At 51.2% G+C, this 11,078-nt stretch overlaps 5 protein-coding genes across 7 annotated transcripts; 2 read left to right on the plus strand and 3 right to left on the minus strand.

Moving 5' to 3' along the window:
* Nucleotide 1: 1 nt before the first annotated feature.
* Nucleotides 2-1,691, minus strand: LOC108014570 (uncharacterized). 2 transcript variants are annotated; one of them, XM_070996409.1, is made up of 2 exons: nt 1,456-1,691; nt 2-1,401 (listed from the first exon to the last, which is right to left on the minus strand). In XM_070996409.1, the coding sequence occupies exon 2, from the start codon at nt 1,390-1,392 to the stop codon at nt 391-393; it is 1,002 nt and encodes a 333-aa protein (XP_070852510.1). In that variant the 5' UTR covers nt 1,393-1,401; nt 1,456-1,691; the 3' UTR covers nt 2-390. The 2 variants fall into 2 exon arrangements, with proteins under 2 accessions (XP_070852510.1, XP_016936212.4); XM_017080723.4 differs by having other exon boundaries at nt 2-1,398; nt 1,456-1,690.
* A 60-nt stretch (nt 1,692-1,751) lies between these two features.
* Nucleotides 1,752-2,714, plus strand: LOC108014571 (zinc finger CCHC domain-containing protein 10). Its single transcript, XM_017080725.4, has 2 exons — nt 1,752-1,946; nt 2,027-2,714. Exons 1-2 carry the CDS (start codon nt 1,900-1,902, stop codon nt 2,514-2,516), a joined length of 537 nt encoding a protein of 178 aa, XP_016936214.4. The 5' UTR covers nt 1,752-1,899; the 3' UTR covers nt 2,517-2,714.
* LOC108014573 (uncharacterized) lies at nt 2,610-3,122 on the minus strand. The gene is made up of 2 exons (XM_017080727.4): nt 2,969-3,122; nt 2,610-2,916 (listed from the first exon to the last, which is right to left on the minus strand). Exons 1-2 carry the CDS (start codon nt 3,077-3,079, stop codon nt 2,701-2,703), a joined length of 327 nt encoding a protein of 108 aa, XP_016936216.3. The 5' UTR covers nt 3,080-3,122; the 3' UTR covers nt 2,610-2,700.
* A 337-nt stretch (nt 3,123-3,459) lies between these two features.
* Rbf2 (Retinoblastoma-family protein 2) lies at nt 3,460-6,121 on the plus strand. Its single transcript, XM_036817347.3, has one exon. The coding sequence runs from the start codon at nt 3,606-3,608 to the stop codon at nt 5,949-5,951; it is 2,346 nt and encodes a 781-aa protein (XP_036673242.2). The 5' UTR covers nt 3,460-3,605; the 3' UTR covers nt 5,952-6,121.
* Nucleotides 6,122-6,189: 68 nt separating this feature from the next.
* Nucleotides 6,190-11,018, minus strand: mor (SWI/SNF- related protein mor). 2 transcript variants are annotated; one of them, XM_036817346.3, is made up of 8 exons: nt 10,796-11,018; nt 10,579-10,704; nt 9,426-10,350; nt 9,035-9,365; nt 8,194-8,971; nt 7,922-8,132; nt 6,624-7,439; nt 6,190-6,562 (listed from the first exon to the last, which is right to left on the minus strand). In XM_036817346.3, exons 1-8 carry the CDS (start codon nt 10,910-10,912, stop codon nt 6,435-6,437), a joined length of 3,432 nt encoding a protein of 1,143 aa, XP_036673241.2. In that variant the 5' UTR covers nt 10,913-11,018; the 3' UTR covers nt 6,190-6,434. The 2 variants fall into 2 exon arrangements, with proteins under 2 accessions (XP_036673241.2, XP_036673240.2); XM_036817345.3 differs by having other exon boundaries at nt 6,624-7,631.
* Nucleotides 11,019-11,078: the final 60 nt, after the last annotated feature.

Raw genomic sequence — 11,078 nt, forward strand, 5'->3', positions numbered from 1 at the left:
CTTTCATTTCGATTTTCGCATATTGCATTCAATTTATTCACAATAATTTTTCGATACATAAATTACAGGACCTAACACTAAAACGGATTGAGTAAAACACATTTTTGAACAATACACGATGGATTAACAGTGCGAGTTAATAAGCATGCGATTGTGTGTGCCACTTGGCAGGCCAATTAAATAATTTACAATATTGCATTTGGTTAAAATCGGGAAATCTCATAGGTGCCCCCATATTTGCGGAGCAAATACCTTCAAACGCGAAGCGGGGTTTGGGATTGGCTTCGGTTGGCTTACGGCTAGTAACACAATTTCAATGATTATACGATGCCCTTCCACCCTGGACTAATTACACTCCATTTGCTAGACAAATTTGCCCTTGGCGGAGGGTCACCAGCGCGGACTCCGTCGGTGGGGCTCGGAACGTTCGTATTGGATGCTCTTGAAGCGGCTGCTCGCTTCCAGCTGCTGCTTCGGTACAGCTACAGGCTGGCCACGATTGACAATGTCTTTCCAGATCATGGTGAGGAGTATAAAGAACGCCACCACAATCTTGTTCAGAAACTCGATTAGCTTAAAGACTATCGGAGTGGCGGTGTGTGTGAATCGGCTCAGCTCGAACAGGAAGCGCACAGCAAAGACGCCCAGGAATCGTAGGGCCAGCGCGGCTCCACCCAAGGCAGAGAAGATGAGCAGGCCCAGAAATCGAATGGTTCCCATAATGTTCCGCTTGTTCACATCGTTGGCCATAAAGTCGTACACGGTCTGCTTGACTCCATCTCCCCATTGCTGCAGCACGACCAGGAAATCGTTAAGACCCAGTTGCAGCTGCTCCGCCACGTCGTCCGTCGTGGTGGAGCCGCCCTCACCCGCTGTGATAGCCTTGACGGGGCTCCTCCTGTTAACGGACATCGATCTTCGTGGTGTTAGCAGTGGCTCTGGCTCCACGGGTCGCACCATTTTCAGCTTAAACTGGACTTCCTGGTCCCGAAACCGCAGTGACCGAATGCTAAACCAGTACTCTCCGAAAGCCAGGTCGCTGGTCTCCGTCCAGATGCAAGTCTCCAGCTGACCTGGATGCGGTTGGTGCTTATAGCTGCCATAGCTGCCGCAGGTGATGCCCACCCACATGTTGGGCACGAATCGCTGGTAGAATTTCTGCAGCTGGCCGGCCGTGGAGTGCAGCAGCTTCTCCAGCTCCCTTTCACTGCGCTGGAGGACCACCACGTCCCTGTAGCCACCAACCTGCTCCACAAAACACCTTTCCAGGTAGTGACCCCGGAAGAGACGGGATTTGTACAGCTGCTTGGTGAGGGCCTGCATGGCCAGTTCCTCGGGCGGCATGTGGCGTGCACCCGCCTGCGGCACCACCGCGCTGGTGTCGATGTCCATGGGAAACTGCTGATGGTGAAACCCTCAATTACTGGTCAGCAATTAGTCTTCAGTGAACCTTACCGAGTGATAGTGATTGGACTTTGTTGCAATCACTTTCGCCGCTTAGTCAGCGCCGTGCTTTGTTATTGTTTGTCTAGGCAATGTGCGCCAGTCAGCTCAGGGTAAAATAACGGTCAGCTGGTGTATATTATTTACTTTTTTTTACGACCGTGCATTATGCACGGCGGTTTAGGCTTTATTAAGTCTAAAATTCACACATTTAAACAAAAACCAGGTAGACAAAAATTAAGCAAGCAGCTGCTGGGTATCGAAAAACGATAACAAATTAGGGTGGCCATGCGCAACCGATTGGCTGCGGTCAGTGGTCCATCACTAATGTGACGAAAAAAATTATACAAAAAAACATTTTTGATACTCATTTTTCCCAGCTTTTCCACCCGGCCACGTTGGTTTCCCACCCACATCAAGATTTCCTCCCAACAGCGGCTGCTCGAGTGCTTCAGGATGACCTTGGTGGGCCTAGCAGCCCGCAAGTTGGCGCAGAAGAAGAGGTGAGACCGCTCGTGGTGGAGAGGCTCCTGCTCTTAGCCGGCTTTTTGTCCTAACCTTGCTTTCGATTCGCCGCCCACAGATCCGCCAAACTGGCAGCCGACTTTCCCAACGGCATCCGGTGCCAAAAGTGCCTGCAGATTGGCCACTGGAGTTACGAGTGCAAGGAGAAGCGGAAATTCGTCCACCGGAGCTCGCGCACCAAGCAGCTGAGCAAGCATTTAGCCCAAAAGGAAGCGGAGGCGCCCAAGAACGAGGTGGAGGAGCAGCTGGAAGTGGCACCTGCGGCCGGAAAGAAGGTCCGCCGCAAGCGGAAGCCCAGCAAGAGCTCCTCCTCCTCCTCCAGTTCGTCGGACAGCTCAGACAGCAGCAGCGAATCGGACTCTTCATCCGGTTCGGACTCCAGCAGTTCCAGTTCGGACTCGGAGGACGAGGATGACAGCTCCTCGGGCTCCAGTGGCAGTGGCTCATCCTCCGACAGCGACAGCAGCGAGGATCAAAAACAAGGAGCACCCCAGAAGAAGAAAAAGCGAGCAGAGAGTTCAGGGGAATCCTCCGACGATCAGGAGTGATCTGGAGACCAATTACTGGTCCGTAGCGCATAGCTTTAGTAGTTTAGTTTACCCCTTCACCTTTCCCTAAGATATGGAACCTTGAACCGAATATGAACTTGCTATTTGTAATGTATTGTAATTATTATTTAAGTCCCCTAAATGTACGTGGTCCTGGCCAAGATGCTACCCAAAATAAAAGTTTTTAGTCCGAGTCGATTTCCTCATCAAACTGCATGGTTTGGCTAAAGAGTTCCAGATCTATTTGCTGACTATTGATCTGCTGGGAGTCCATTATGGATGTGATTGAGTGCGGGGGCTGCTCTGTGGGGTCTATAAGGAGGGGATCTCTGGCAGGAGTGCATTCCACTGCAGTGCTTTGCATGCCCACCACCTGCGACTTTAGATGCAGTTCCTCCACCTGTGGAAGACTAAAGTTAATGGCTGTCATGGGAAAGGGGAATCCTAAGTACCTTTAGTGAGTTTAAGGCCTCCTGGATGACGGGAAGAACTCGCTCCAGTTTCTTTTGAATAGAAAAGAGCTCAGCTTGCTCTTTTTGAAGAACACGATTTGACTGCAGCATTTTGAAAACAAACAATAAACATTTAACCCGTCTATGACCGCAGGGTGTCAAATTGAGTTATCGCTTTAACAGGGTGGGCTAAGGGCTAAAAATATTTAAGATATGTTTTCATTATCAGCCAATCGCATAAAATTAAACATGAAACACTCATCCTGATTCTGAGGAGACCCATCTGATTTCTATGATATAAGCCAAAATTGCATTTTTATCAAATTTAAATTTTTAAATTTGAAGAATATAAGCTAACTAAATCAAAATGTTTTTTTAAAAATAATATATAGAAAATGGTAGTTAATTAGTTAGTGACCGGCAGCAATGGGTTAAGAATCGTTCGATAACATTTCCCAAGTCCTCTGCCAGGGCTACGTTTCGATAACAATGGCGGTGCGCTTTGCCGCAATCGAAATCATTCGCGCCTTTCGTAAATTTGCATTTTGTACAGTCAAAAACGGGATTTGCATTAACTCTGCCGAAATATAAATAAACAAAACGGAGCAAAGTGGTAAGCAAAAACAATTCTCCACCAATGAACACCTGCGAAGTGGAGGGAGAAGCGGAGACGCTGGTGAAGCGCTTCTCCGCCAGCTGCGAGCAGTTGGAGCTGGATTTGCGGATCCAGGAGAGCGCTCTGGCCACCTACAGACGTTTCGATGCCTCCGGCGGGCTGTCCACCAGCGATGGCGATGTCCAGGAGTGGCTATGTTGCGCCGTCTACAGCGAACTGCAGCGGGTAAAAATGCGGGACATCAGGGAGGAGTCCCAGGACGCCACCAACGATGCCAACGAATCGATGGCCAAGAACAGCTGCTGGAACCTGTCACTAACCCGACTGCTGTGCAGCTTCAAGGTGAACGTGTCACAGTTCCTGCGTCGCATGGAGCACTGGAACTGGCTGGCCCAGAACGAGAACACCTTTCAGCTGGAGGTTGAGGAGCTGCGCCGCCGACTGGGCATAACGTTGACCCTTCTGCGCCACTATAAGCACATCTTCCAGCGCCTTTTCATCCAGCCCGGCGAGAACTCCGATCCGGATGCCCATGCCCACTACCAGTCGCTCTATGAGTTCGGATGGCTTTTGTTCCTGGTCATTCGTAACGAATTACCCGGCTTTGCGACTTCGAGCCTGGTCAACGGCTGCCAGGTGCTGGTCTGCAGCATGGATCTGCTCTTCGTGAACGCCCTGGAGGTGCCCCAATCCGAGGTGATCCGTCGGGAATTCGCAGGCGTGCCCGCGAAGTGGGACAGCAAGGATTTCGACGCTGCCATCCTCCACAAATATAGCGCCCTCGAAGAACTGGGAGCACTGATTCCCGAGCTCCCGTTAAAGGGGGTCCAGCAGATGAAAAACGCATTCTTCCACAAGGCCCTTATGATGCTATTCATGGACCAGAGTCTAGTGGGAGATGACACCCACATGCGGGAGATCGTCGCGGAGGGAATGCTGGACATCAATATGGCCAACCTAAATCGCAAATACACCAACCACGTAGCCGATATCAGTGAGATGGACGAGCGCGTGCTGCTCTGCTTCCAGGAAACAAAGGAGCTCAAAAAGAATTCTCATCCAAGTCCACTTCCCGCCATTCAAGGTAGTTCCTCTTGGTCCACGCTTAAAAAATTGATGTCCCAGGATCTACCGCTATGCCTTCCCGGCTGCATAGTAAAAGCTTTGCAGAAGGAAGCAGATGGAAACAAGGTTGTGAAGTATATAGATCAGACGTTGCTAAGAATGGATGTGACCTTTGCCAATGCCGCCAAGGATGATTTGGATGCAAAGGCGGCCACTAAGCGAATCCGCCTAGCCAGAGGTCTTTACTACAAATTTCTGTTAAAGCTTTTAGCCCCGGAGCTGACTTCAAAACCCCAGCTTAAGATTAGTCAGTTACTGAAACAGCGCACACTAACAGCCACTCTATTAGCCTGCTGCCTGGAAGTCTCTCTGCACGTCCACGACGAACAAGTGGATGGCTTGAAGTTTCCCTTTGTCCTGGACTGTCACGCGCTGGATGCCTACGACTTCCAAAAGATCTTAGAGCTGGTGGTGCGCCACGATCAGGGTTTTCTGGGCCGGGAGGTCATCAAACACCTGCATGCGGTGGAGGACAAGTGTCTGGAGTCGCTGATATTCCGCAAGACCTCGCAATTGTGGTGGAACTTGAGGCAAATGATGCCAGGCTACAAGGATGTTCAGTCTGAAGCAGAAGGCAAAGAGAATTCATCATCGGGGACGGGTATTTGCCTGCGAAAGTTCTATGGCCTGGCCAACCGGCGACTGCTGCTCCTGTGTCAGAGCCTTTGCCTAGTGGATTCCTTTCCGCACATCTGGCACCTGGCCGAGCACTCTTTCACCCTGGAAGGTGGCCGGCTGCTACGTAATCGCCACCTGGACCAGCTGCTGCTATGTGCTATCCACATGCATGTTCGGCTCGAAAAGCTTCGCCTGACCTTTAGCATGATTATCCAGCACTATCGCCGCCAGCCGCACTTCCAAAGGAGCGTTTACCGAGAGGTTGACCTGGGCAACGGCCAGACTGCGGATATCATCCGTTTCTACAACAGTGTGTATGTTAAGAGTATGGGCACCTACGGTCGTTACCTCGACTGCGAACAATCCCGCAAGTCGAAAACGCCTCTGGGCATTCTGACTGAGACACCACTCAAGGAACGGTGCTTGAGATCCAACATATGCATATCTGCAACACCCTCACCAAAGGTTTGCCAAAGCGGTTCCTGCTCCAGTCTTCCACCTCCCTCTCCCGCCGCATCCCCACTGCCCACGCAGAGCTCCCCCAACATGAAGCGTGCTGCTTCGAGCAGCGAACTGAGAGAGGTCAAGCGTCCCAACATCTTGCGCCGCACCAGCTTTCAGTAACCCAAAAGCGATCCGAAAAGTGCATGAAATTCTTGGCTACATTTTACGCAGCTGCCCTAGGATTAACATTAAGATATCCGTGAATTACTCCACGCTCATTGTAAATGAACCGACTGCTCAACTGAACTTTAAACGTAAATAAATACGAACAATAAATTATACTCCTTCAATTCGAATGCGGTTTAAAATGAGCTTGGAGGACCTTTTATTGGCCTTATAATAAATTAATAACTCCACATTTAGTATATATTTAAATAGGTTTTTATTGAATGCCATTTTTTCGGCTTTGAAACTTGGTTCAACATATTTGTGCAATTGCTTGTTCACGCGATCGGACACGAAACTGGAGACGCGTCAAGATGTAGTGCATCTCCTCCGGATTACACACAAGAGTTGGGCTTAGAGTGGAGTATACATAAAACATACTGAGAGCGTACGACTTACAGCTAGTTACTTTAACGTTTTCTGGCTTATGAGTAAGAGTTAAGAAGGAGGAGGAGCTACGCCGGCGACGGGGGCAGTGCTCGCTGGAGGAATGCTGCCGGTTGGAACCAACGATGCTCCCGGTGCGGGGCCATCAGCCACTGGAACGCTGCTCGGAGGTGTGGTATCTAGGAAAAGATTATCGAGTTAGTACTATGTTGGGTAAAATGACATCCACAGCGCTCTTACCCATGGGCGTGGGGGCTTGAGATGGCGCTGCTCCCGCTGGTGGTGGTCCAGCTTGGTCGCTCGGGTTGCTGACAATGGCCGTTGGTGGGGCGGCAAAGGGAGCTCCGTTGGGCGGCGGAGCAACGGATCCGACCAAGTGCGGTGGCAGCGGCTGGTGTTGGGCGGTGGGACCCACCAGAGGTTGGGATTGGGGTGGCAACTGGTGCGGATGTGGAGGCAGTTGCTGCTGCTGCGGTAGGTGCGGATGTGGAGGCAGTGTTTGCTGTTGCTGCTGCGGCTGCTGTTGTTGTGGCTGTGGAAGCTGTTGTTGTTGTTGCTGCAGGATCATGGATCCTGCTGCCGCCTGACCTTGAAGCTCCTGCTGGAGACGGTGATGCGCTTGCTGGCGCGCCCGGAACTCGGCCGCCTTCAGCTGCTCCAGGTGGAACTGCTGGCGCTCTGTGATCAGCTGCTGACGTTGGTACTCCAACCCCTCGCGCTCTCGCTCCATGGTGGCCTCCAGTTCCTCGAAGTGACGCAACTTAATCTCTAGCTTCTTCATCTGCGTCTCAACGAGCAGCGCCACCAGGGACTTGATCTTGCGCTCCTCCAGTGCGGCCAAATGCTTGGCCTTAACGGCTGCCGATGCCAGAGCTGCCGCCGCCGCCGTCTGCATGTTGTTCTCGCTGAAGGTTCCATCCTTCGCCACCGCTCCCGGTCCAATTGCCGCGGATACCGATCCCTCCTTGGCCTCGGTGCCGTCCTTGGTCTCGCCATCACCACTGCTGTCCTCCGTCTTGATGTCAACATCGCCTCCACTGGCGCTCGCTGATGATTCTGTGGGTGAGGATTTGTTTGATTTGTCTGACTTGGTGGCTGACTTGTCGCCCGAGGGCGAGGAGCCGGACGACTCCTTTGGTTTCTTGTCGGTGTTGTTGGTGTTGCCTGTCGCTGATGATGATGTGGAACTCGAGTCTGTGTTCGTGTTGGTCTTATCCGATTTTGTTTTGTCTTTGGACTTGGCATCGTCTGTGGTTGTTGTTTTTATTTGGTGGTTGTGGTGTTGATGTGAGTTTGGTAGATTGGGCGCAACACAAAAACGAAACAATATACGAATACAATGCCAAATGGAGAACACATTGCGAATTTTGAATGAAAGCAACACAAGAGTTCAACAAAACAAACGAATGCGGAACCAACAAGTGAGTATATGTTTGTAATGGATATCGGTTATAGGAAAATCGTGTTTAGAATAAAATTAAATGATAGTAACGACAATTCCCTTAGCTGATATCCATTGAATTCTGGTTTGGACTTACCGTCTTTTTTGCTTAGATCCTTCATTTCCTCATCAGAGCCGCCAGCGGATGCAGACGCTCCTCCCTCCTTGCCCTCCTCATCCTCTTTGTCGTTGCCGGTTCCGGCGATTCCACTGTTGGCCAGGCCAAAGTTGGGATTGAATTTGCCACCTGCGGAGGCCTTCTCCACGTTCTTCATGTGATTGTCCATTATCGTAGCAGGCACCTCATCCTAAAAATGATTTTTAATTAATTTATGGTTTATGTATAATAGCTCCTTCAATGTGCATTACCTTAATGGCTGCGAATTCCTCCATGGCAGCCTTCGCTGCAGCAGCAGCCACACGAGGATCGACCACAGAAGCCAGAAATGCCACGGTGGACATGATGGGATTGCCGCTCTTGCTGAACGGAATGGGTTGGCAGCCCAAGGGGCCTAGGAAGCCACCATCATCCTCCAGATACGGGTCCTCGATGGGAAGCCGCAGGAAATGCAGGATGCACTCGTCCTGGGTGCGAGAGCCCACGTGCTCGCACACCTTGTTCCAGTCGTCCTTGTGCATCTCCAGGCCTTCGAGCAGCAGCAGGGTTTCCTGATCGGTCCACTCCCGAGCCATGCTGGCCGCCGTGCGGTTCCTCATAGCTGCCGGCTTCTTGGCGTACTGATCCAGCTTGAGTCCAAACTGGCTTACCCCTGAACTTAATCCTCCGGCAGCGCCGCCGTTCTCCAGAGCCTCTGTTTTGATGCCAGCCAGACCACCCTTGTCGCCCAGCTCTAAGCTACCGTCCTTGCCCAACGGCTTCTTATCCAGATCCAACAGCGTCTTGGCCGCCGACGGCTGCTGCGTCTTTTGCGGATTAATGGACTGCAGCCCCGACGGCGTATCCGAAAGAATGTGGAAGTGCGACGTCGGAGGCGGACCCATGGGGGTTGGGCGCAAATCCGCATCGATCTGGTAGTTGATCAGACCCCACTGCTCCAAGAAGGCATGTACCCGCATGATGGCGCACACATCTCCGGCCAGATTCCGCCTGCAGGCAGTGCTGGTTAAGTACTCCGTTGGATTCAACCTAAAAATAGATAAGAATCATTCCGAAAACTGCCTCATGACCGAAGATATAGTTTCTAGTTACCTGTAGGTGTCTATCATAAAGTTTCTGTAAGCCATGTAGATTTCCGGCGTCTTGGACTTGTTCTTGCTGTTGAAGAACTCCGGCATGGCCCGTTTCTCAATCACATGAATGGAGTTGTAATCGAACCAGGCCGAGTACGAGGGCACGATAATGTGGTGCGTCTGCTCGGTTACATTGTCCTCCATGTCCTCTTTAGCCGACGAAGAGAATTCCTGCGTGTTGCTGTTATCGCTGGTCTTGCCTGTCTGAGAGTTGTCTCCATCTCCAGTGGACATGGCTTGAGCAGCACTTCCGCCAGTCATCTCATCATCAAGATCGGTCATTGTGCCACCTAGATAGGGAAGTATATCAGGCTATGTTGTACATTTAAAGGCAAGACAATAGAACTTACCCTTAATAGGCATCATGTCATTGTCGCCCCGGGATTTTCCGCCTGGAGCTGGACTGGCAGTGGATTGCAGGGCGGCGTTAGCCTTATGCACCTCCTGAATATTTGGCTCGGCTGGTGGATCATCCAGATCGCGGGTAAGATCCTCATCGTCATCGTCGTTTCGAGACTTCTTGTGCACCACTGCTGGGGATCGCTTGCGCTTGCCCGGCTTTGAGGTGGACGCCGAGGTGGTTGGCGATGGCGAACGCCTCCTCTTCTGCTTGCCGCCGCCGGAGCTGGTAGCAGGCTTCTTCTTCTCGTCGCCAAACGACATGATGTCGTCGATGGACATACGCTGCTTGTGGGTTTTCTTCTTGCCCTGTTCGTCCACCTCGTAGTCCTCCTCAGCCATCCACTCGTTGTACTGCTCCAGGTCCACTATCCAGGAGGCGGACACACGCCAGCGCTCCGCCGGCGACTCGGGATTCTCCGGAATGTGATCCGGCAAATCAAAGTTGTTCACAGCCCAGGAATCGTAAGACTCGGGGAAGTAGTACCAGTGCAGCATCACATGGCCGCCACGCTTGAAAATTGGACGTGCATACTCGTCGGGATGGGGGTCCACAACGGGATAGACAATGTGGGTGGCATCCTCCTCGTCCGAGACGATCTCCACCCGCCGGTTGTCGAGGATCTCGCGCAGTTTGCCCTCGAAGCCCTTCTCGATCTCCGGTCGGATGTAGATGTACGGTATGCGGTACAAATCAGCCTCCACCAGCGCCTGTTCGATCTCTATCAGCAGCTGGATGTTGGGATCCTTCCTCGTGGGGTTCTTGCCAATGGAGAAGTCGAACTTTTTGCCGCGCTGCTCGGCGCGGAAGCGGAACATGGTCGAGAAGATGATGCACAGGCCACCGCCGCTTTTGAAGTCGAGGAAGCAGCGCATCTGCATTGAGAAAATACATTTTTGTAGAGATATAATCAAGTACAAAAAATAGTCAAAATATCATAATACAATTATACCACTATTTATATATTTTCATAAAAAAAGGTTTGGAAAATTGAGCCAAAACCAGGTAACTTTAGCTATAAGCCCCTTTGGTCACTGAAGGGTTAATATTTACGTGTACACACGCAACAAGGGGCACCCTGTACCACGCACACCAATACTAACCGGAATTCTGGTCGCCGGCGGCTCCGCTGAATTCTTGCCCAGCTTCGCCTCCACATATTGCAGGAAATGGATGAGCAGTTGGGCCAGCGACTCCTTCGTAATGGGCTCCGAGCTGTGGGCCAAGTACTGGAAGAAACAACGATTTCATTACATCCTGTTTTTTTCACCGCCAGCCAGCGCCATTTTTGTTTGCGGCGGCGTTGTTGTTGGTGCGCACCTTCTTGCAGTTCTTCTGCAGCCACTGTCGGATCGATTCGAAGCCCTGCAGCGTCTCCGGGGACTGGAAAAAGTCTATATTCGGACTTCCGTCCTTCTTAGGACCTAAGGAGTTCATGGTGCGGCACTTTTATGGGCTTTTCGTCACTTATTTTTCAATTTTCCACGCCAAAAACCAATAAACGCTGTGATGATAAAATAGTATGACCGCGGAAGAATCTACAAATTATACCGTCCGGCTTTAAGAAATATACTTTTAATACCACTTATATTTACAAAAATAT

Source organism: Drosophila suzukii, chromosome 3 (assembly GCF_043229965.1).
Source record: "Drosophila suzukii chromosome 3, CBGP_Dsuzu_IsoJpt1.0, whole genome shotgun sequence".
Classification (NCBI taxonomy): Eukaryota; Metazoa; Arthropoda; class Insecta; order Diptera; family Drosophilidae; genus Drosophila; species Drosophila suzukii.